The sequence below is a fragment of the Ovis aries genome, chromosome 11, assembly GCF_016772045.2.
Source record: "Ovis aries strain OAR_USU_Benz2616 breed Rambouillet chromosome 11, ARS-UI_Ramb_v3.0, whole genome shotgun sequence".
In the NCBI taxonomy this organism is placed as follows: domain Eukaryota; kingdom Metazoa; phylum Chordata; class Mammalia; order Artiodactyla; family Bovidae; genus Ovis; species Ovis aries.
This window is the reverse complement of record NC_056064.1, coordinates 56,006,857-56,030,422: the sequence shown is the minus strand read 5'-3', so window position 1 is coordinate 56,030,422 and position 23,566 is coordinate 56,006,857. Positions and strand designations below refer to the sequence as shown.

General features: G+C 49.1%; 2 protein-coding genes across 4 annotated transcripts in view; one reads left to right on the top strand and one right to left on the bottom strand.

Annotated features, from left to right (window-relative positions):
• Nucleotides 1-23,566, top strand: part of RAB37 (RAB37, member RAS oncogene family) — a 65,369-nt gene that overhangs the window by 18,672 nt on the left and 23,131 nt on the right. The gene's annotated exons all lie outside the window — the stretch shown is intronic.
• Nucleotides 758-18,776, bottom strand: CD300LF (CD300 molecule like family member f). 3 transcript variants are annotated; one of them, XM_027974037.3, is made up of 7 exons: nucleotides 18,657-18,776; nucleotides 8,059-8,391; nucleotides 6,601-6,700; nucleotides 5,254-5,366; nucleotides 2,848-2,870; nucleotides 2,409-2,558; nucleotides 758-1,943 (listed from the first exon to the last, which is right to left on the bottom strand). In XM_027974037.3, exons 1-7 carry the CDS (start codon nucleotides 18,697-18,699, stop codon nucleotides 1,725-1,727), a joined length of 981 nt encoding a protein of 326 aa, XP_027829838.1. In that variant the 5' UTR covers nucleotides 18,700-18,776; the 3' UTR covers nucleotides 758-1,724. The 3 variants fall into 3 exon arrangements, with proteins under 3 accessions (XP_027829838.1, XP_060251002.1, XP_027829837.1); XM_060395019.1 differs by having other exon boundaries at nucleotides 6,601-6,646; XM_027974036.3 differs by having other exon boundaries at nucleotides 6,601-6,628.

Here is a 23,566-nt window from a genome sequence, read left to right as displayed (position 1 = left end):
CCCAAGCAGAGAGTGATCAGGCCTGTGCTTAAAGGAGATCCCTCTGGCTGCTGGGAGGAGGGTGGACTCAGGGGCAGAGAACAAGAAGGACTCCAGGCCAGGGACTGGACTAATTTGGTAACCATGGAGAGGACGAGCTGAGTGCAGAGAGAGTGGGGTCGGGACCCTAGAATAAGGCAGTAAGTCTGGCAACTGTAATATATACATTTTTTAATTTGGCTGTGCTGGATCTTAGTTACGGCAGGTAGATCTTTGATGTTTAACCGTGGCGTGCGAACTCCTAGTTGTGGCATGTGGGATTTCATTCACTGACCGGGGACCAAACCCAGACCCCCTGCGTTGTGAGCTCAGAATCTTAGCTACCGGCCCACCAGGGAAGTCCCAGTCCAGCATCTATAGATACTCACTGACTATCTCTGTGTGAGCAACTGTGTACACGCACGCACACACACTCACACACACTGTCCTCCTTATACACAGAGTCCAGGTGGTGGCCCAGACTCTGGACTCTGGAGCCAAAATGCCCAAGTTCAAATTTCAATTCATCACTTGCTAGGGGTAAAACTTGGTAAGTCACTGACCATCTCTGTACCCAGATTCCTCATCTGTAAGGTGGAGACAGTAATGAAAGCATCTTCTTAGGGTTGTAACGAGGAGTAAAATAGTTACTGCAGGTAAAGCATTTAGGGACGAATGCCTGTCACAATAGTATATTTTTCCTATTGCTCCTGTAACAACTTACCACAAACACAGTGGCTTCGTGAAAATAATAATTTATTCTCCTGTAATTGTGGAGGCCAGAAGTAGGAAATCAGACTCACTGGGCTAAAGTCAGGGTGTCGGATGGGTTGACTCTTCTGTGTGCCCCAGAGAAGGCTCCGTTCCTGCCTTTTCCAGCTCCTGGAGGCTGTGGCATTCCCTGGGTCCTGCCCATATCGTCCTGACCTCTGCTACTACCACCATCACCGTCTTCCTCTCTGTGACCCTCTCACTTCCCTCTTATAAGGACCCTTGGGCTTATACTTAGGGCCCAGCTGGATAACCCAGAATAATCTTCCCATCCCCAAATCCTTGACTCCATTACATCTACACAGTCCCTTTTGCCCCTGAAGGTGATGTTCCCAGGTTCTGGGGATTTGGATGCAAATAACTTCAAGGACCATTATTCAGTCCATTGTTCATGATAAAGTAAAGTGTGAGTCACTCAGTTGTGTCCAACTCTTTGTGACCCTGTGGACTGTAGCCTGTCCATGGGACTCTCCAGCCAAGAATACTGAAGTGGGTTGCCATTCCTTTCTCCAGGAGATCTTCCCAATCCAGGGATCAAACCAGAGTCTCTAACATTGCGGGCAGATTCTTCACCATCTGAGCCAAGAGGGAAGCCCACCACCCATGATAAGCAATAAATAGAAGTGAATTACTGTTATTACCATTATCATCCTGCTTACTCCCTCAGCAGCTCCAGATTGTATCCTCAACCCTGTCTCAAGCTGTGTGGGAGAGAACGGGATGTGGAAAGACCCCTGTCTAACTCTCAGAAGCTCCCTGAGACCAGACCCCAAGCCATCAGACCAGAGCTGGCCATGATGCCAGCTTCATCAGTCAGAGACCTCAGTCGCTGGCTGGTCCCCTGAGGGGACAGAAGGGGCAGAAAGCAGATGAATGGAGCAGGAAGGTACTTAGAGGTCTCAAGGGGGCTCAGAGAGGGGCCTCTGGGGCTGAGGCTAAGGCTTTCTGACAGTGCTGTACTCCGTGGACTTCTCGAGGATCCTGCTGGGAGGGCGGGTGTTGAGATGCTCCATGTTGCTGTAGGTCGGCTGTTCATCCGAGGTGTCCAAAGACAGAGCCGCGTAGGTGATGCTGTCCCTGGAAACCTCAGCCTGCAGCGAAGATGTCTTCGGGGTTAGAGGGGTGTAGGGGATGTTGTCCCTGAAGACGTCAGCCTGCAGTGAAGATGTCCTCGGGGTTAGAGGTGCTGGCCGGAGGCTGCCCACCCATGGAGGAGGCCTTGGAGGACCCCAGGGAGACAGACCCTCCAGGACTTCTGGAGGCTTCTCCCAGGCCCTCCAGCCCCTCCTCCCTCCACTCAGCCCGGCACCCTGAGCTCCAGTCGTAGGAGAAGGTGCTCTCCCTCAATTCTGTGCCAGGGCAGCACATTTTGCACAGAATACCAGGTCACTCGGCTGCACCCAGCATACGGACCGTGTCTGACCGGACTCTGAGTCTCCAGTGCTGAGGTCTGGTATGGAGGTGATGCCAAAGGCCAAAAGCCCGCAGGGGCTCTGCCAGCCAGTCTTTCGATGGCTGCATCTTTGCTCAGCGCCCACCTTCCCACACGGACGAGAGAAGACCCATCCTCAAAGGAAGAGGCAACAGCGGGTCTGGTCCGAGACCCACCAAGCACATACCGTGTTGGCATAGTCCCCGTCCCCTGAGTAGGCCTGGGGGGAGGAGGGGGCCCTCTCAGAGGCCTTCTTCCGGGAGGAGCCAGAGGGCTTTTCAATCTGCTGCAGGTTCAGGTCTGCGTAGCAGATGTCGCTCCCCGGGGGCTGAAGCACCTAGGAGACGAGACTCGGGTTCCACAGAGGGACACACGGCTCCCAGCTTCCGCTGCAACCTCCACTTCCTCTCAGCCTCCCTTGCCCCCTCCCAAGCCCCCTCCCTTCTTGCTGATTCCAGCATCTTCCCAGGCCCCTTCCCAGCCCTTGCAGCTGGGTCATGAGCATACGGGCACTTGGGCACAGGGATTGTCTGAGGCACTTGGGCCTCGGTGCTCCTGGGAGATGGAAAACAAGAAGGGGGGCAAGGTGTCCGGTGTTTCTGTTCTGACCTCGGGGACTCTCTTACCTCCACTGGGGATGTCCCAGCAGCTAAAAGACAAAAACAACCAGAGTTAGAAAGCCCATTCAGAGACTCACCCGTGCCTCCAGGTCTGGGGAAGAAATGAAGCGAATTAAGCTTCAGGCTCAGAGAAAAGAGTGAGTGTGTATGTGTGATGCACGCTCGATCTCTCAGTTGCATCCAACTCCTCACAATCTCACGAACTGCCGCCCTGCCAGGCTCCTCAGTCCATGGAACTTCCCAGGCAAGGATACTGGAGCGGGTTGCCATTTCCTACCCCAGAGGATCTTCCTGACTCAGGGATCAAACCCGCATCTCCTGAATTGCAGGCAGATTCTTACTGCTGAGCCATCTGAGAAGAGACCTGGTTCTAGTTCTCATCCCTCAGATGACAAATAAGGAGACCTCGGTCCATCTATTCCCCATATCGCAGAACTGTGTGATCAGTTGCTCAGGTGGCCCTGCCAGCTATCAGCTCCTCTGGGATTAGGCTCCGCCTATAACTTCTGGAATTCTGCCTGTAACTCCACCATTTCTCAACCTGCCTGTCATCTTTCACGGGTCAACTCAAGTCACACCTACTTTCTGCAGCTACCCAGGCTCTTGAATCCCTCCCTTGCCAGCTCCCAGGTTATTTGATTTATGTCTGTCTCATCACCCTTCCGTGGTAAAGAATTCACCTGCCAGTGCAGAAGACCCAGGTTCGATCCCTGGGTCGGGAAGACCCCTTGGAGAAGGAAATGGCAACCCACTGCAGTATTCTTGCCTGGGAAACTCCCATGGACAGAGGGGACTGGTGGGCTACAGTCCCTGGGGTCACACAAGAGTCGGACACAACTGAACGACTGAACAACAAAAAGACGACACCCTTGTCCCACTGAATTGTGGCCAGCCTGCGGGTGGGATGTGGGCTGCTAGTGGCCGAGCCTGTTCTGTGCTTTCCCGGTGCAGGCTGTACCAGGCGCACAAGGGCTCCAGCAGCACAGCTTGCTCATGAGACAGGATTGTTCTAAGCTGCTCTCCAAGTGAAGCACTTGAGCTGAGTCAACACTGTATGGACCAGCTATTTCTTTATCTCCCTGCCATCTCCTGCACCTAGTTTTGGAGACTACAGAGAAATAATATAACCACCCCCTAGCCCCGGTTTTTAGGGGGAACAGAATGTATTTAGGTCACAGACAATACATTTGGGAGAAAATATGATGAGCCAAGAGTCAGGCTCCCTTCTTCCCAAACTACAAGATTCCCCAGGCTGTTGTGGGGGCGGGGGGGTGGGTGAGGGCAGCGTTGAACAGGGCCCCGTGAGAGCTCGGGTCCTGCTGGATTCCAAGAAGGAGAAGGTGCAATCATTTTAAGAATGTGGAAGTGGAGCTAGACAGGAAAAGGGTTGGTCGAGGCCAAACCTCGTGACTGACAAGTGCAGACTCGTGAGCAGGGGCCCTTCCCTAAAGGGTAAATTTACATAGAACAAGGAGGGTAGCTTAAGAAAAGGCTGGAGAAGAGGAAGAGCAAAAATAGGCCTGGGGTCGTCCCCGGCAGCTCAGTGATAAAGAATCCACCTTCCAATGCAAAGCCCCATGAGTTCGATCCCTGGTCCCGGAAGATCCCACATGCCTTGGGGCAACTAAGCCCATGCATGACAACTGTTGAGCCTGTACTCTGGAGCCCATGAGCCACAACTACTGAAGTCCTCACGCCCTGGAGCCCGTTCTCGGCAACAGGAGAAGCTACGCAGTGAGAAGCTTGCGCGCTGCCGCTAGAGAGTAACCTCTGCTCGCCGCAACTAGAGAAAAGCCTGAGCAGCAATGAAGACCCAGCATGGCCAAAAGTAAATAGATAAAAACAGGAGTGGCCACCAACCCTGCTGAGGAAATCCAGAGGACTGTATGCATGTGTCCAAGCTCGCGTGTGCATTCACGTGTGGGCTGTGTTTGCGCATACATACGTGTCCATGGGCTCATGCGCCTGTGTGTCCATTCGCTCGTGTGTGCATAACTTCCTGAGGGTGTCTCCCCTGCCCCCATGTCAACTCAGTCCCTCCGTGACAACCACAGGAAGTGGTGGTCAAGACTCGAAAGGGTGTGGGTGCTCTAGAAGGGCTGCCTGCCTAAGGCCATTGTCACCTCCGCCAATCAGGAGAGTCAAATCAGGAAATGGACCAGGAGAGAGAGCAAAGAGGCAAGAAGAACAAAGAGGGATGTTCAAGGCAGACCCTGACGTTGAAAGCTCCTGGGCTCACCTCCAAGCTCCAGCCCCTCAAACCACCAGCTGCTGAGGCCTTCGGGACAGCAACACTTCCGGAGTCTGCAGGCGATCCATGGGTCCGAAGGCTCCGGGATGACCACGCAGGCCGTCAGCCCCACATGCTGCTACCCAGCCCAGCCCACCCCAGCCTCAGCCCGGTCTCCTCACCTTTCTTCAGTCGCTTCGCCATTCTCCAAGCCACGAGCGAGGCCACCATGAAGAGAAGCAGCAACACCGCAAAGATGAGAGGAAGGAGGACACTGAGCCCCAGGCCATCGTTGCTGGAAACGACAGAAGAGGCCCCCGTGGTTGACCTCCCCCCTTGACCTTATCCCACCCACCCGGGGGCAGAGATGGCCACACACCTTTAGACCTTCCAACTGCAGGGTTCTGGTTTCCAGCCTAGGAAACCCCTACTCCTGGGGGCCCTCAAAGATTTTTTTTTCCTATTCTTGGCTGCACCACAGGGCTTATGGGATTTTAGTCCTCTGACCGGGGATTGAACCTGCTCCCTCCGCAGTGAAATCATGGAATCCTAACCACTGAACCACCAGGGAGTTCTCCAAAAATGTTTTTTTAATATTTCATTTATTTGTGCTGAGTCTTAGCTGCAGCAGGCAAACTCTTTATTGCAGCCCATGGGATCTAGCTCCCTAACAGGGATCACACCCAAGCCCTCCACATTGGGAGCACAGAGTTCTAGCCACTGGACCACCAGGGAAGTCCTGGTTTTAAAAAAAAGATGGGAGAGGACTGTTCCACACAGTGTTTCTGTGGGTCTGCAGGCCAAACAGAAATTGCATGGCAAAGGCTCTGGAGAGTCTTTCCTATTTCTCTGCTTGCCCCCCGTGCAGCGTCCTTCACCCGGTAGTTCACTCGGAACCTGAGATCCGTTTGGAAGTAAGATCTTTGCAGAGGTCGTCAAGTTAAGACGAGGTCATGCTGGATCAGGATGGGCCCGAGGCAACTGACTGGTGTCCTTATAAAGGATAAATTTGTCGTCCAGTGGCTAAGACTCCTCGCTCCCAATGCAGAGGGGCAGGTTCAATTCCTGCTCAGGGAACTAGATCCCACAGCTGGCAACTAAGAGTTTACATACCACAACTAAGACTCAGTGCAGTCAAATAAATAAATTTTTTAAAAAGTGGGGGGGGCGGTGGAAATTGGGGCACACAGACACACAGGGAGAAGGCCATGTGATGTCAGAGGCCAAGGTTGGCGTGATGCTGCCACAAGCCAAGGAATGCCCAGCTTACCGGCAGCTCCCAGAACTGAGGAGACTGGCCTGGGACAGACTCTACTTTAGAGTCCCAAGAAGGAGCCAACCTGCCCACACCTTGGTTTCATTTCTGGCCTCCTGAGCTGTGAGAGCAAGTGAGAGGGGGCCCTAGCATTCTTGAGCCCAAGAGTGCAGAGACAAGCTCTGGCTGGAACCTGGGACTACAAAGGGTGCCTCCTTCCAAGGAGTTTGGGCCCAGTGGTTCATGAGGAATGGCAGCCTCGGAGCTGGCTTACCTGTCTTTCGAGTGGTGACCAGTCGCAGCTGAGGAGCGAATATTATCTTTTGTGTTGACAGTGGAGGTGGTGGGAATGGTGGTCGGCACTGTAGTTGGTGCTTGGCACAGAGATCAGGTTACACAGCACTCTGCCTGCTCACCACCCGCCGCCCTACACATGGCTCTGAGTCTGGGGCATGGGGGTTTGGGGAGCATGGGCCTCCCTGCCCTGAGGATTGGTGAGCATGAGCCTCCCTATCCTGAGTGTCGGGAGCAGGGCCAAGGGAGGGGCCAACCGCCCAGACTGCTCATATCTCCCTGGCCTCCAGGAGACTCAGAGCCTCAGAGGCAGTGGGGCTGGCACAGGTCCAGACGTTATAGGGGCCCAGGGTCACCTCAGGCCAAGGGCAGCTGGAGGGAGTGGAATTCAAATGCTCCAGCTGCTTGTGATGGGGCCGTGGCCAGTGCCTCCCCCATCTACTTATCCACGAGGACAGGAGTAGAATGGGGGCTGCCAGGCAGCTGACACAGCCAAGATCTGCAACTTCAAAGGCCAGGACCAGCCCTGAGCAAAATCCCGAGGCTCAGGAAGAGCCTGCACTTGGTGGACGTTATTAATCACCCACAATGGGGATAGTTCTCAGGAATGGTGTCAGGATTGAATGAGATGACATAGCTGTTGTACTTTGCAAGTATAATGAGCCTCACAGGTTCCAGGTGTGAGTGGGGGGGTGGGGAGGGGCGGTGACTGTTGACTGTGTACCCAGCCCCACTTCCACACAGGTGCCCCGTGAGCTGGTGCCATCTATCTGAGGATCAGCAGAAGCAGAGCCCAATAGATAAATTATGTCAAACCAAGATCGCTGAGCTAACATGCCCAGGAGTGTTTGCCTTCTAGAAGGATTAAGGAAGAGAGTGTATAAATGGCTCCTGATGGGGTTTCATGCATCAGAATTGCAGCCTTCTGTCTGGGGAGCCCTGTCCAGACCCCGACATTAAGCACAGCATCCCCCACTGGGCTGGGACGTCCCCCTGAGATGGGATATGGAACACACAGTGGGAACGGCAGCTCTGAAGACCCAACCCTGAATTCCAGAAAGAGCAGGAACACCCCCAGGGGAGCAGGGGTCCCAGGAAAGCGCTGGCAGGAGTCGGGGTCTCCAGGTCCCACAGAGGAGGGTCCCTTGGCCCACAGACTGGCACGGGGACCACCACCTTCATCCTCTTGGGAGCAGACTCGGGCACTGACTGTGCGCAGGGAAACAGGGTGTTGGGAAAGACTGATCCAGCCCAGAGGCAGCACTGGAGCCAGGAGAGCGTCGAGGGGAAGCCCGGCCGCTCCAGCCCACGTGGTCAGCGGGGGCTCCGTGAGCCCTCAGGGCTCCCCCACCCCTGGGACATTCCCTCTGAGGGACAGTTGGGTCCCAGGACAGAGCAGGCCCTGAAGAGTCACGTCCACACATACACACAGTCTTACCTGGGTCAATGGTCACATCAACTTTGACCCCCAGGTCAGCTCCAACTCTCTCAATCCCACACCAGTAAGTGTCTGAATCGTCTAGCCGGAGCTTCTGCATGGTCATGGTGAACGAGCGGTCTTTCCAGTTGTCCTTGATGGACACGCGGCCCTGCTTCACCTCCTTCTCTGATCCATGGTTCGTTTTAACAACGAACCGGCAGCTGCTCCAGTCAGCCCCCCGGCACCACCACTTCACATAGCGCTCATACCCAGGGTCGTATCGACACCGCACAGTCAGTGAGCCCTGCTCCACACCTGTCACTGCTCTGGGACCCGAGATGGCAGATGAGCCTGAAAACACAAATCCATGTACGTGTCACCTCCCGTCCTGGAGGCAGGGCCACAGCCTCCTGCATTGTGAATCGTTCAACCAGACCCAAGGGCCTCCTGAGCTGAGTAACAGTCAAGGAAGACAGATCAAGACGGACTTTTTGTCCTTCAAAATTCTAGCCAAAGCCACCAGGGAAATCCCATGAAAGGACAACTGCAGATCTCAAAGAAACAGAAACACTGACACAGAGCAAGAGTACCTTCCTATAATTAACCCCTCTTCCCCTGTCTGCGGCCAGTAAGTCTTTCCATTTCCAGTAACGTCCATTTGCAGCCATCCCTGTGTTATTCTGGTCTGATGGGGAGGAAAGAGCAGAGGACCTATTTGCACAGAAGATGACTCTGTACTGTCGACCTCAGGATGCCCAGGGGAAACATCCCCATCACCCAGTTCTGGAGAAACTGTTCCTAATGGTTCTAATTATGTCTACTGGTTCTATAGTAAACCAGCCTGGTAGGAAAGTGAAAAAGTAAAAGTGAAGTCGTTCAGTCCTGTCCAACTCTCTGCAACCCCACGGACTGTAGCCTACCAGGATCCTCCATCCATGGGATTTTCCAGGCAAGAACACTGGAGTGGGTTGCCATTTCTTTCTCCAGGGGATCTTCCCAACCCACCTTTGAAATTGACCGAAAGAGTAATGCCCATCAGTTTCCCAGGGCTCTGGAATTTTTATTACCCAGATCCCATTTCTTCCCACTGAACTGCTTTGTCTGCTTCATCAAAAAGCAAACGTGTGAGTTCTTTATGGATGTTCCATTCTGTCCCATCGATCTATCCTTACGAAGTTCCAATATTCTGGCCCCCTGATGCGGAGAGTTGCCTCATTAGAAAACACTCTGATGTGGGGAAAGTTTGAAGGCAGAGAAGGTATCAGCATAGGATAGATGGTTAGATAGCACCGCCGACTCAATGGACATGAATTTGAGTGAATTCCAGGAGATGGTGGAGGACCAAGGAGCCTGGTGTGCTGCAGTCCATGGGGTCACAAACAGTTGGACACAATTTAGCCACTGAACAACAACAACGAGGCAAATCCATACTGTCTTGAATACTACAGCCCTGCAGGAAAGCAAGGATTATAGAGAAAAGCAGCAGCATTTTCTGATATATATGATTTTCTTGCTCTTTCTTCCATTTCCTCATCTTTGAAAGATCGGAGATACAGAGAAATGTTTCTTTACTGTAAGGAAACAACACCTCAAGCATCACGAAGAATGGCAGCTGTCTCTAGCCCTTGGTGTCAGAACCTGGGAAGTGGTGAGGAGCTCGGCAGTCTGGAGAGCAGATGCCCCTGGATGGGGTCGGGGTCGGGGGCAGTTGTCCCACTGTCCTCATGCAAGAAGCAGGCGATGTGGTTTCAGATCTTTACACTTTTAAGGAGTAGCTCAAAATCTGGGTGAAATCTCTCTTTGAAACACCAGCTTAAATAGAAACAATAGCAATCTAGCCTGGGCCTCCCAGACCCATCTGCTGGCAGACCAGTTGTGTTCTGCTTAGGAATATTTTAGAGCTCTAAATGCATGTATTAGAAAAGTAAAGAGGACTTTAATGTATCAAAAATTTATTTCAAAAGTTAAAAAACAGAAGGAGGAGTAGGAAGAAAGGAAAAACTAGAAGAAAGGAAATAATGAAGGTAATAAAAATTAATGAAGTAGAGAGGCTTCCCTGGTGGCTCAGTGGTAAAGAATCTGCCTGCCAATGCAGGGAACCCAGGCTCAATCCCTGACCACAGGCCACATGGTCAACACACATTTGATTTTCTAAAAACTCTTCACAAATTAAGAGTAGAACTTCCTTTATCTGATCAAGATTATCGAGTAAAAGCCTCAGCAAATACCGCAATGATTGTGAGATATTGGCGTATACTTTATAATCATCAACCTGGACACTAATTCTGTATCCACTTTTCTGTACGTGTTACCCATCTGTACATGTTATTTTCTGAAATTCTGACCAACGTAGTGAGACACAGAAAAATATAAAATATATCATTATTGGGGGAAAATAATAACATTTAGGGAAAATATTTAAATCTTTAATTTAAAAGGATTTTCATTTTTAATGGAATTCAGTAGAGTGGCTCAAAACACAATAAATGTATTAAAAATCAGTGGCTTTCCTGTAAACCACTAACAAGTAATTGGAAAACAAAATGGAAAAGTGCTCATTTACAATAACAATAAAAGTATACTAAATACCAAGGAATAGCTTGAACAGAAACAATTAGGACTTATAGAAAAAAAATCATACACAAACACTCTGAAATTTTCTTGACTGACATAAAGGTTTACACATAAAAGAGCTATATTATAATTCTGAATGAAATGCTATATATCGCAAAAATTTTCTTCCTTCTCAAATACATTTAAAGATTTAACTCAAAAACCCCCAGAACATTTTTATAACACATATATTTTTTCCCAATAATCTCTGTCTATACATAGGTGTAGTATATATGTGTGCGTGTATATATACGCCTATGCATGCATGTGTAATAAATATTATATGTAATGTATGCTAGAGGAATAAATGAAGAGACAAGAATTTTTAACATCTGAAAGTTGAGCAATGAGTAAGGACTTGCCTGCCAAATATTAAAATGGTATCAGGCCTAATAAAGAAGCCACCTTGGAAATCTAACAAGACTAGGTGAATGCCTCAGTCGAACACAGTCAAAAGCCTAAAAGCAGACCTAGTCTATTTAAGGATTTTATATATGCCATAGAAAACTATGGCGAAAGTGAAAACAAATTAAAGAATCTCTTGATGAGGGCGAAAGAGGAGAGTGAAAAAGCTGGCCTAAAACTCAACATTCAAAAAACTAGGATCATGACATCCGGTCCCATCATTTCATGGCAAGTAGATAGGGAAACAGTGAAATCAGTGGCAGGTCTTCTTTTCTCGGGCTCCAAAATCACTGCAGACAGTGACTGCAGCCACAAAGTTGAAAGATGCTTGCTCCTTGGAAGAAAAGCTTTGACAGTGTATTAAAAAGCAGAGATATCACTTTGCTGACAAAGGTCTGTCTAGTCAAAGCTATGGCTTTTCCAGTAGTCATGTACAGATGTGAGAGTTGGACCTTTAAGAAGGCTGAGTGCCAAAGAACTGATGCTTGTGAATTTTGGTGCTGGAGAAGACTCTTGAGAGTCGCTTGGACAACAAGAAGATCAAACCAGTCAATCCTAAAGGAAATCAGTCCTGAATATTCACTGGAAAGACTGATGCTGAGGCTTCGATACTTGGACCACCCGATGCAAAGAGCCGACTCATTGGAAAAGATCCTGATGCTGGGAAAGATCGAGAGCAGAAGGAGAGGGGGACGGCAGAGGATGAGATGGTTGGATAGCATCATCGACCCAGTGAACATGAGTTTGAGCAAACTCCAGGAGATAGTGAAGGACAGGGAAGCCTGGGCATGCTGCAGTCCATGGGATCACAAAGAGTCAGACACAACTGAGCAAGTAAACAGCAACAATATAGAAAACTAAAAGGGTAAGCAGGGAAGGGAAGGGTTAGGGCATAACCCTCTCCTGTCACCTCCCAGTGTACTCCATTAGGTAAATAGAGAGAGACTAAGGAGGTCAGCATAAAACAGGAAAGCATTTCTAAAACTGGAAGAAAATAGAAGTGAATATTTATAAAATTTCTAGATGACAGGGAGCAGTTTCGAAACTTGACATTAATGAATGACAGGAAACAAAGAGTCAGTAGGGAATCTGACTACATGCAAAGACAGCATGTGGACATACCAATTAAAAAAGACTGAAAAGGCAAAGAACAGACTGAGAGACATATTTAGAACAAATAACATAGAAAAGGATTAATGGTGTTTCTCTTTCAAGATTTTTTTACGTGGACCGTTTTTAAAGGCTTTATTGAATTTGTTACAGTATGGCTTTTGTTTTATGTTTTGACTTTTTGACTACGAGGATGCTCCCCGACCAGGGATCGAACCTGCACTCGCTGCCTTGGAAGTCAGAGTCTTAACCACTGGACCACCAGGGAAGACACTATTCCCAATAGTGTCTCTCTCGATTAAGCACGTATAGAAGAAAAACATTTAAGACTCCATTTGGAAAACTGATGAGAGATAAGAGGCAAGTCACAAAGAAGAAATTCAGTGGCTAATAAAATTCAAGTGTTCGATTTAAACAACGTAACAAACAAGAAATGTAGAAGACAACACCACTTTTCACATATCAAATCAACCAAGTGTTGACGACTGGCGTTTTGCTGACTGAGGCCAGGTGGTCCAGGCACTAGGAGAAGATGCTGGAAGGAAGGTAACTGGTTCAAACATACAGAAAGCCATAAGGCAGTTTCATGTGTCAGACACAGGCATGCCCTTTGCTCCAGTAATGATACTTCTAGGATTTAGTCCTCAGGAAACAATCGGAGAGGCACACAAGAAGGGTTGCACAAAGATTCATTACATAGTTAGCAAAAATAAAGGAAATAAAACCCACTTCCATCAATCGGGGAAATAAGTACACATTGAAATAATGCAAACACTGATAATGAGGCTTAGAAATATTTTTAATTATGTGGAAAATTCTCATATGAAGTGAAAATTAGGGTTTTTAAAAATCATATACAGTATAATATCAACTAACTTTTTTAAATGCGTAAAAAAGATCAAAACTAAGCTAGAATGTTAACAACTGGTTGCCTTGAGCATTCAGACAGACATGAGGTTTTTTATTTTTCCTAATTCTTCATTTTTTTATGTACTTCACTTTTCTTTTTCCTGTACTTTTCCAAGTATCAATAACAAGAACTTATTACTTTCAAAATCATAGAAAAACAAATGCCTGGACAGGGCTGTTTAATAGTGTAGTGGGCCGAGTAACAACCCCTAAAGATGTCCTAACCCCCAAAACCTGTGAACACAATTAGCCTTACATGGCAAAAAAGGTCTGTGCAGGTGTGATTGAATTAAGCAAAGTCCTTATCAGAGGGAGGCAGGAGGGTCAGGGTCAGAGAAGGAGAGATGACTATGGAGCAGGGGCTGCGGTGATGTAGGGCCACATCCCAAGGAGATCGGGCAGCTTTTGGAAGTTAGAAGAATCAAGGGGTTGAATTCTCCCCCTAGAGCCACCAGGAGAAACGTTGTCCTGTTGACTCGTTTTAGACTTCTGATCTCTGCTGCTGCTGCTGCTGCTAAGTCATTTCAGTCGTGTCCAACTCTGTGCGACCCCACAGACAGCAGCCCACCAGGCTCCCCCATCCCTGGGATTCTCCAGGCAAGAACACTGGAGTGGATTGCCATTTCCTTCTCCAATGCATGAAAGTAGAAAGTGAAAGGGAAGTTGCTCAGTCATTTCCAACTCTTAGTGACCCTGTGGACTGCAGCCTACCAGGCTCCTTCGTCCTTGGGACTTTCCAGGCAAGAGTACTGAAGTGGGTTGCCATTGCCTTCTCCGTTCTGATCTCTAGATGTAATATTCTAAGCTTGTGTTCTTCTAATCCCCTAAGTTTGTGGTCGTTTGTCCCAGAGCCCTAGGGCTCTAACATAGACGGCCGCCTCATCTTTAGTTGCTACGCCTCTAACGGCTTGTAGTGTGTTTAGTTTTGGGCTTCCTTGGTAGCAGTGGTAAAGAATTCCACTTCCTTGAATTGCAGTGGGATGTGGGTTCAATCCCTGGGTCAGGAAGATCCTCTGGAGTAGGAAATGGCAACCTGCTCCAGTATCCTAGCCTGGAGAATACCATGGACAGAGGAGCCCGGTGGGCTACAGTCCATGGAGTCCCAGAGAGTCAGACACAATTGAGAGGCTGAGCAGGCCTGCACTGACCCTTGAACCATCTGTCCACTCCCTTCTCTCAGACCCCTCTTCGGGGTGCCCACTCCCCATCAACCTTGCAGAGCACTGGCTCTGCTTTGGGGAACCGTCCTGGCCCAGAGGCAGCCCGGAGCTCCAAGAAGCAGCACCTTCACTGGGCATGGCTACTCGCAGCCTGGAGGATGGAGAATAATCCTAGATCAGGTGGAAACTGAGCCGCAGGGAGGGAGGTGACTGACTCAGTGTCAGTAAGCGACAGGCGGGCCCGGAGCCTGCCTCCAGCTCAGCAGGGGACATCAGCTAGTCTCCGCTCTGGGTCAATACTTCTGGGGTTTGGTCCACCTCCGCCACCACTTACGGTGAGGCTCAAGTGGGACAGGCAGGTAATTTTTCTCTGAAAAAAAATGTTGTTATTATTGCTTAGTCGCTAAGCTGTGTCCAACATTTTTGCCACCCCATGGACTGTAGCCCAATAGGCTCCCCTTTCCATGGGATTTCCCAGGCAAGAATACTGCAGTGGGTTGCCATTTCCTTCTCCAGGGGATCTTCCCGACCCAGGGATCCAACCCGCGTCTCCTGCATTGGCAGGCGAATTCTTTATCACTGAGCCACAAAAGAGAGTCATTGAAAGTCTTGCTTCTCACAGAAAATGAATCGCTATAAAGCCTAGTGGAAAGTTTCTGGGCTGTTTTCTGCGTACTTTTGCAACAGTGAGCTCTCGAGAAGAAGGAAGCAGTGCTGGTTAAACGTGTTGCTTGTGATCGGAAGTCCTATGGTTGAGGCTGGTCACAGGTTGGCACCAAGGTTTGCACTGGCGACTAGGTTCTTATCAGCACACAGCTGTGCCTGTTCCGCTTCAGACAAACATTCCTGCTCTGTCTTAATCCCTCCCAAACCGTGTACACGCATGCACTACTCTCACATCTGCCAGCCATCACGTTCCCCTGCTCCAGATGTCAGGGGGAAGCACAAAACCCTCTATGTGCCTTCCTCAACCTTGCTTGCCAATTTGTCCCCTAACTTCTCACCCCAGATCTATCTCCTCTGTTTCCACACCGAAACTCGAGGCTGAGCATCCACAAGCCATCTCCAGCCACCCACAAGCCACACGTCTCTCTCCTCCTCTAAGACCTTTTCCCCTAACAAATAAAAGCAACCTCCCCACCAGTGGTTCAGTGGGTGAAGAATCAGCCTGTAACGCAGGAGACAGAGGACGTGGGTTCAATCCCTGGGTCAGGAAGATCCCTTGGAGGAAAATATGGCAACCCGCTCCAGTATTCTTGCCTGGAGAATTCCCTGGACAGGGGAGCCTGGTGGGCTACAGTCCATGGGGTCACAAAGAACATACAGCACAGAACCTCCCAATCAGCCCCAACAGGAGTGTGTGGGGCCTGTAACAAAGGCCTTCTGTTCCTCAAACGTACCAAGGTCAAGCTCATTTCCATAGGAGAGCCTTGCTGTCCCTTGTGCCTGAGAAACTTCCTCGATCTGAAGTACCTGCTCCTTCTTGTCCTCCAGGTCTCAGCCCAGGTGGCTCCCACTCAGAGGGCTCCTTCCAAGCCCACCCATCGAAAGCACTCCTCCCCCCGCCCCCTGAGTCGGGGCATGGCACTTAGCTTTGCTCGCAGGATGCATCGCTGCTTATAAGTATCATTCTCATTTCTACACCTGATGGACTGAATGATCAAAGCAGACGACACAAAACTGTCACAGGTCACAAAGGACTGTCTGGTTGTCGTGCCTTCTGCAGCCTCAGATCCAAAGGCGACCACAGAAAGTTTTCTCTGGAGACCATAACTGCTCCTAACTCTCCTCTCTGCTCTTTGATTATTTTCTTATTGAGATATAATTCACACATCACGCAATTCACCCTTTTAAGTTGTACAGTTCAGCGTTTTTGTGAGATACTCACGAAGCTGTACAAACATCACCACTAATTCCAGAACGTAGTCATCACCCTAAGAGAGACCCCGTGTGAAGGAGTCCCTCCCCCCTAACTTGCTCCCCAGCCCCTGGGGACCAATAATGTACTGTCTTTATGAAGTTACGTATTCTAGACATTTCATATGCATAGGATAATACAACATACACCCTTTTGCGTTTGGATTCTTTACCAAGCTTAATGTTTTCCAGATTCATCCAGACTATAGCACGTGTCAGTATCTCCTTCACTTTTATGACTAGTGCACCGTGGTGAGTACACCAAGGATTAGTTTATCCATCCATCAGTTGACAAGCACTTAGACTGTTTCCGCTATTTAGCTCCTATGAACTATGTTGCCATGAACATTTGCATACACTATTTTTAACATGGACATATGTCTTCCATTCTCTTGGATATATACCTAGGAGTGGAATTGCTGGCTAGTGTGGTAACCACATGTTTAACATTTTCATGAATGTCAAATTGCTTTCCAAAGTGGCTGCACCATTTTACAATCCCGTGAGCAATGTCCTCTCCAGGTAATGTTAACAGCCTCAATTGTTTGATTCTATGAAAGTAGAAGGACAAAGATTCTAGGTGGTGAGGTGGGATGGGCATCATAGCAATCACTGCTCCCTGTCCATTAGAGGCATTCACTCATTCAACTAATACTCACTATTTGTCTCAACTGCACCTGTCCTGGTTGTAGGCACAAAAATCCCGGCCCTCCTGAAGTTTATATTCTATCAAAGTGAGGGAAGGGAGAGGATAAACATGGAGAAAAGTAATGCAAGGGAACTGCTTCTTTTTCTTCTTCTTTTTGGCCACGCCGTGTGGTATGTGGAACTTCCCCAACCAGGAGTCCAACACAAGCCCCCTGCAGTGGAAGTGCAAAATCTTAACCACTGGACCATCAGGGAAGTCCAGAGAATGGCTATTTTCATTAGGGTCATCAATGATGGCTTCAGTGAGAAGCAAAGACGGGAAGGAACTGAGGACTGGAGCCTTGGCTCTCTGAAGAAGAGCACTGTGCGGATTGAACATCAAGGGCCGAGGGCCTGCGGCGGGAGTGTGCCTGGCATGGATGGTCACAGAACATCCAAGAGGCTGGGATGGCTGGGGTGGGTTGAGCCAGGGGGAGCAGAGTGGCAGAGGAGACCGGGAGACGGTGTGGAGGGAGACCCGGATGGTACCACCTGGTAGGCTCTGTAAGGACTTCGGATTTGTACTCTAGGATGGAGGTCATTGGACGGTTTTGACCACAGAAGAGACAGGATCTGGCTTACATTTCAAAGGCTCACCATGAGATACGAAAGAAGTGATGGATGCCCCTGGGGTTCTGCCCGAGCACCTGAAAAGATAGAGTTGCCAAACACAAAGATGGGAGAGAAAGGATTTTGACAGAGGAGATGTGGTCAGGCCACACTTGAAATGTCAATATCTGGGACTTTCCTGGAGGTCCAGTGGTTGAGGTTCTGTGGGAACCCAGGTTCCTTCCCTGGTCCAGGAACTGAGACCCCACAGCTCAGGGCGTGGACAAAAAAAAAAAGAAGAAGAAATGTCAACATCTGAGTGAAGAAGTCGAATGGAGAGCTGGATAGAAGATTCTTGAGTGGAGGGAGATATCCAGGCTCGGGATACAAAAACGGGAGTCATCTCAGAGAGGAGGTGAGATCAACAAGAGGCTGACTCTAGAGACAGAAGGTGCTCAGACACTGAGCTCTGCAGTCCCCCAACCTGTCCAAGCCAAGAAAATCCCCTTGACTTTTAATCACAATGAGATCCATAGGACTTCCCTGGCAGTCCAATGGTTAAGACTCACGCTTCTAACAAGTCTTAACCATGGGTTCAATCCTTGGTTGGGTGACTAAGATCCCTTGTCCCGCATGGCATGGCCAAAAAAACAAAAAGGTCTCCATCAACTTCCAGTTGACTTCAATCCTCTGTCTCTGCTCACATCCTAGCCCCCTTTCCCTCCTCATCCTACCACGCTTACCTTCTCTCGACCTTTCCATTCTATTTCCTTCTTCCCCGAAAGCCTAGAACCATCTCTTCCACTCCATCAGGCAAATCCCCTGCTTCCCTTCCTTCCAGGTCCGCCTCACCCTCACCCCTTCTCCAGAGCCTTCCCTTGCTCATAACACTTTCTCGAAGGTGAGAGCAGGGGTGCATTCTCCCCATCTCTCCTGAGCACCCAGGGCGCCTCTGCTTCTCCCCCACCAGTGGCGGCCACCAGTCTGTCCATTCTGAAGGATCAGCCCCCAGAGGTCGGGAGTTATGCCGGTGCTGGCTTCATCGTGAAGACCACGCTCCACCTTCTGCGTTGGCCTTGTGGGCCCTGAAACCCTGAGCGCAGGGTTGAGTGGCTGAAACCCACGGGCTCACGACTGGGAGGAACTGCTTAGAAACAGAGCTGGTGCCTCAGCAGGACGCCTTGCTGAGCCCCCTCTTTCCTCTGCCAGCAGCTTCCTCCCTTCCCATCAACTTTCCCTGGGCGAACAGGCCCGGGCCCTGCTCACCTGAAAGCTGGAGCAAGAGGCAGAACAAAGGCAGCAGGTGCATTGTGTCTTCGCACGGCTTCAGGCGCAGTGCGTCAGGGAGAACCAGCTGCAGCCTCCTTCGCTTCCAGCCCTTCTGCTTTTGCTTACTCTCACTCTCACACTTCCTCCTTCGGCCCTTTCCCACTGGCAAATGAGATGAAAAGCGGAAGGAGGCAGGATGGGTGAAATTTCAAGGCCGTGCAAGAAGCGATCGTGAATAAGCTTTTGAGAAATACCTCCCTGGCCGGAGCCTCAACGGGTTCTCTAAAAGGAGAACTCTGCTCCTTCTCAGCCTTGAAGGTTGCAGACCCACTGGGTCTGAGCGGCTTTTACTCAGTCCTTCTCCCCTGGTGGGAAGATTGGGATAGGGGGAGCCTGGTACCCCTGGAGAAATTGTGGAGAGCCAAGAACTGATGGACACAACGGCCTACATGTGGGATTTCAAGCATAGCTGAATGCTCAGGAGCCCAGAAGCTCAGGAATTCTACTTAATCACAGTGGGGCTTGGGCCAAAGTCACAGGAGAGATTCTAGATTCCAAGCTAGACCAGAGATGGGAAGCAGAGGGTGAGGAAGTATCAAAACCCAGACAACTGGGACTTCCCTGGTGGTGCAGTGGTTAAGACTCCAAGGGGCCAAGGGTTCAATCTCTGGTTGGGAAAATAAGATCCCACGCGGCTCATGGGGCAGCAGAAAAAATACTTTAATAAATAAATTAATTCATTAAAAAAAAAAACAGAGTACCCACTAAAAGAAAAGGGCTCAAAGAGAGGAATATGTGATCAGGGAACTCCTGGTGCAGTGGGCAAGAGGGGCCTCTGTCCTGAGAACATACCAGAAACTCTTATCACTGTGCCCAGCTTACAAGGTAAGCATCTGTGAATATCGATTCTAGCCTGAATCTTCCAGAAACTTGTCAGTTATACCTTCCTGAAGAAACCAGCTCATTGTTCATAGCTATTCACCCCCAGCACCTTACCCCCTCAACACACATTTTGCAATAACTACTTCTCGAAGTGGAAATAAAGGATGTGCGCACCAGCTTCCCCCACTGACTCCCTTTCTTTCTGACAACTCTGTGTTGGCAGAGTTGTCATCCTTCCCTCCCCTTCCCCTATCAGAATCCCAGCAAGACCTGGGATGAAGCCCAGAAATTAGGAAAGGACCAGACCTTTCTCAGATTTTGTTCCTGGAGCTTCCTTTGCCGTGTGCCCTACGTACCTGGTGATGTCTTGGGGAGCAAGTGTGTCCCAAGGAGATATCTGAGCCCCTCATGTCCTCAAGGAGAGATCTGAGCCCCTCATGTCCTTATCAGGAGTGACTAGGTGTCAGAAGGGTTATTTGCACAGGAAAATGCAGCAGCTGATAAGCAAGGGTTTTCCAGGATGTGGCCACAATTGGCTTCTCACATTACATCCTTCCAAGTGATCAAGTCAGGTCAATGATACAGAGTGAGAACTCGGTCAGCCTTCCGTCCCTACCCTACTGCTCGGCACAGCCAACCTCGGCCTGTGACCCTGAATAGCTATCCTGAGAGACATCTGGTCTCAGCAAACAGAGACATCATTTGGCTTCCAGGGGAAATGACCAACAAGTTAAGTAAGATGGGGCACCCTGGAAAGCAACGGGCACATGCTTTGAAAGGTATGAGGTGATCTTTCCTTTCTCGGGCACAGTCAATAAGAAACGAACAGTCTCTGAGCTGCTCCAAATTTCAGCCTGTGTCCTGACCCTCTGATCCTGGGCCTTCCTGGGTCAAAAACAGAGATTCTGCTTGGAATCAACCAAAGAGAATTCTCTGGAGACATCCCTGGTGATCCAGAGGTTAAGACACCTTCCACACTTCCAGGGAAGATGCCAATTTCTTTGTATCTTGATTGCAGTAGTGATTACATTGGTATATACATTTGTTAAAACTCTTTCACTTATACCCTACAATGTGTGGCTTTTATTGTACATAAGTTATACCTCAGTAAAGTTTATTAAAAAGAAAGAAAGAAAGACTTCACCTTCCAATGCAGCTGGTGCAGGTTTAATCCCTGCTCAAGGAGCTAAGACCCCACATACCTCATGGCCATAAAACAGAAACAAAGTTATAACAAATTCAATAACGACTTTAAAAGTGGTCCACATCAAAAAAAGAGAGAATTCTCTGAATGTCTCTAAGTGACAGTGAGTCTATTCCTCTACACAAATGCCTCTGGGGACTAGAGGAGTGTCAGGCTATTCTGGGAGCCCCGTGTCTCCAATGACCCGTTTGAGGCTCTCCTCCTGGCTTGGCCATCGACATCCGCACGAGCCTGTTACCTCGCTGGGCTCCCACACCTCCGTGTGGGCAGGAAGGGATGGGACGGGTCGTCTGAGATTCCCCTGCTCTGAAGCACCTGTGTGTGTGAGTGACTCACGTGCGCATGCACGTATGGGCACATGTGTGGTGTGTTCGTGCCTGTACCTGGGCCCGTGTGTGGGAGCTGTGTTACGAGTGTGTATTGTACTGTGTGTGCTCATGCTGTGTGTGCACAGGCGTTGTGGTTCCGTTGGTGTGTTCGACTCTCTGCAACCCCACGGACTGTAGTACTCCAGGCTCCTCTGTCCTCCACTATCTCCCAGAGTTTGCTCACATTCACGTGCAGTGTGCAGCGTGTGTGTGTTGATACAATCGTCAGCTTGTCCTGATGACTAGGAACAGAAACTTGCTCAAGCTACCTCTCTAGGTCACATTGGGCTTACAAACTGCAATCTTTTTCTGGACTCAGTCTTTTCAGGAGCTTCCCAGGTGGCACTAGTGGTAAAGAACCCACCTGCCAATGTAGAAGATCTCAGAGATACAGTTTGATCCCTGGGTCAGGAAGATCCCCTGGAGGAGGGCACGGCAACCCACTGCAGTGTTCTTGCCTGGAGAATCCCATGGACAGAGGGGTTGTTGCACCTGAGATCTTAGCTATGGCAGGCATGTGGGATTTAGTTCCCTGACCTAGGATCGAACCCTGGGCCCCTGGGTTGGGAGCGCAGATCCTTAGCCACTGGACCAGCAGGAAGTTTCAGGATCCTTTTAAAAAGGGCCTCCAACGTTGTATGAGCTTCAGGCCTGGGATAAATGGTCTCACCCTGGGTATCCATCCCTTGACCCCAGAGCTCTTCTCACAAAAAAGGAAGAGTCTCTTCCCCTCTCTTTGAGTCTGGACCAGACTCGGGACTTACTTTGCCCAAGAAAATGCAGCAGAAGTGATGGTGTGCCGTTTCCCAGCCCCAGCCTGCAGGAGCCTCCTGCATTTCCTTTGTTCTTATGCTTCTCTACTTCCTCCTTGAGAATGCACCAGGCTAACCAGAGGATCAAGAGCCACACTGCTCTGGCCAACAGCTCACTGACTCCCAGACACGCAAGGGAGCCCAGCTGAGACCAGAAAGATCTCCCAGGCTAAACCGCGGCCTCACAAACTTGCTATACGCCACTGAACTTCGGATAGCTCATTGCAGTGTTATTGTGATTGAAAACTAAAAGACGATCCCACGAAATCCAGATCCACCCAACAGCAGCTGCCTCATTCTCCACTCCGCAGCTTTAGCTGCCCTGCGGTTTCTGTTCACTCCAGTCCCCTCTGCCTTCTGACTTTTCCGTGCAGCTCTTCACAGATGGCCCGCTCTGCCCCTGCTATCTCAACACCTCACCTCACCTCTCCCTCTAATGTGGTTCAGATCAGAAGGGCCCTTGGACCACTAGCCATCCGTGGCTTGTGATTCAAAACTATAAGTTGCTCTAAGCTAAGAAAGCAATACAAGTTCATTTCAAGCAAATAAATTGTGAAATACAGATAAGGTTAAAATAAAAAAGGATATAATTGCCTTCATCTCATCACCCTGAGATAATCACTTTTAACTTTCAGGTTTATACTTCATCCGTCTTTTATCTCTTTATGCAGAAAAGCAAAGTTATTCCAGAAATCAGGAGGGGATGCTAATGTGTGAGTTCATATCACTCACTTCTCAACAGTGTGTTTCCATCACAAACAACACCATCTCCTTTGAGAAAAAGATGTCCTATAAAACAAATATCATCAAGAAGTTTGGTTTTAGGGAATTCCCTTGCAGTCCAGCGGTTAGGACTTGGAGCTTTCACTGCCAAAAGCCTGGGTTCAATTCCTGGTCAGGGAACTAAGATCCAGCAAGATACGTGGCACAGCCAAAGGAAAAAAAAAAAAAGGATGGCTTTAAAGCTTTGGAGGGCAGAACCAATTCATGTTTCTTTTTGGTAGAAATGTCTCCGGGACTAAAATAAAAAACTCCTCTTGGTCACATTGGACTTGCAGACTACAGTCTTCTTCAATTTGCAAAAGTAATGTGTATTCATTGTTGAAGAATAATGAAACACAGAGGAACCCAAACAGTGCATGGTAAATTAGTTCTAATGCCACCCCAAAGACAACCACTGTTGAATATAAGTATATGTTTCTATTACCAATTTTGTGTTCCTTTCTTTAGAAAAGCAGTTTATTTCAGGTTAAGTGAAGGATCACTCCTGTATGACTTTATTTCATCAATTAGTTTATTACATTTATTAGGGATTTTTAATACAGGAAAATTCCAAAAGTAAACAAAGCCAATAACGCCCACTTTGAAATAATCCCAGTTAACATTTCTTTAAAAGGCAATGCAAACAGAGTTTTTTTAAGTGTGGGAGAGACAAAAGGAAAAAGAAAATTCTCCTTTCCAACCCCGCCTCACCATGTCCAGAACCTCAAGGAAACCATTGTCAGACTCTGTTGCCTCTTTTTAAAAAAAGCTTATGCAGGGACTTTCCTGGTGGTCCAGTAGTTAAGACTCCAAGCTTCCAATGTAGGAGGCATAGGTCTGATCCCTCGTTGGGGAATTAAGATCCCATATGTCACATGG

Coding starts and splice junctions, on each gene's coding strand:
- CD300LF (XM_027974037.3), bottom strand. CDS start 18,699: ATGCACCTGCTGCCTTTGTTCTGCCTCTTGCTCCAGCTTTCAG. Junction 5,367..6,600: donor GGTCACCACTCGAAAGACAG/GTAAGCCAGCTC, acceptor TGTCGTTTCCAG/CAACGATGGCCTGGGGCTCA. Junction 2,871..5,253: donor GGCGAAGCGACTGAAGAAAG/GTGAGGAGACCG, acceptor TTTGTCTTTTAG/CTGCTGGGACATCCCCAGTG.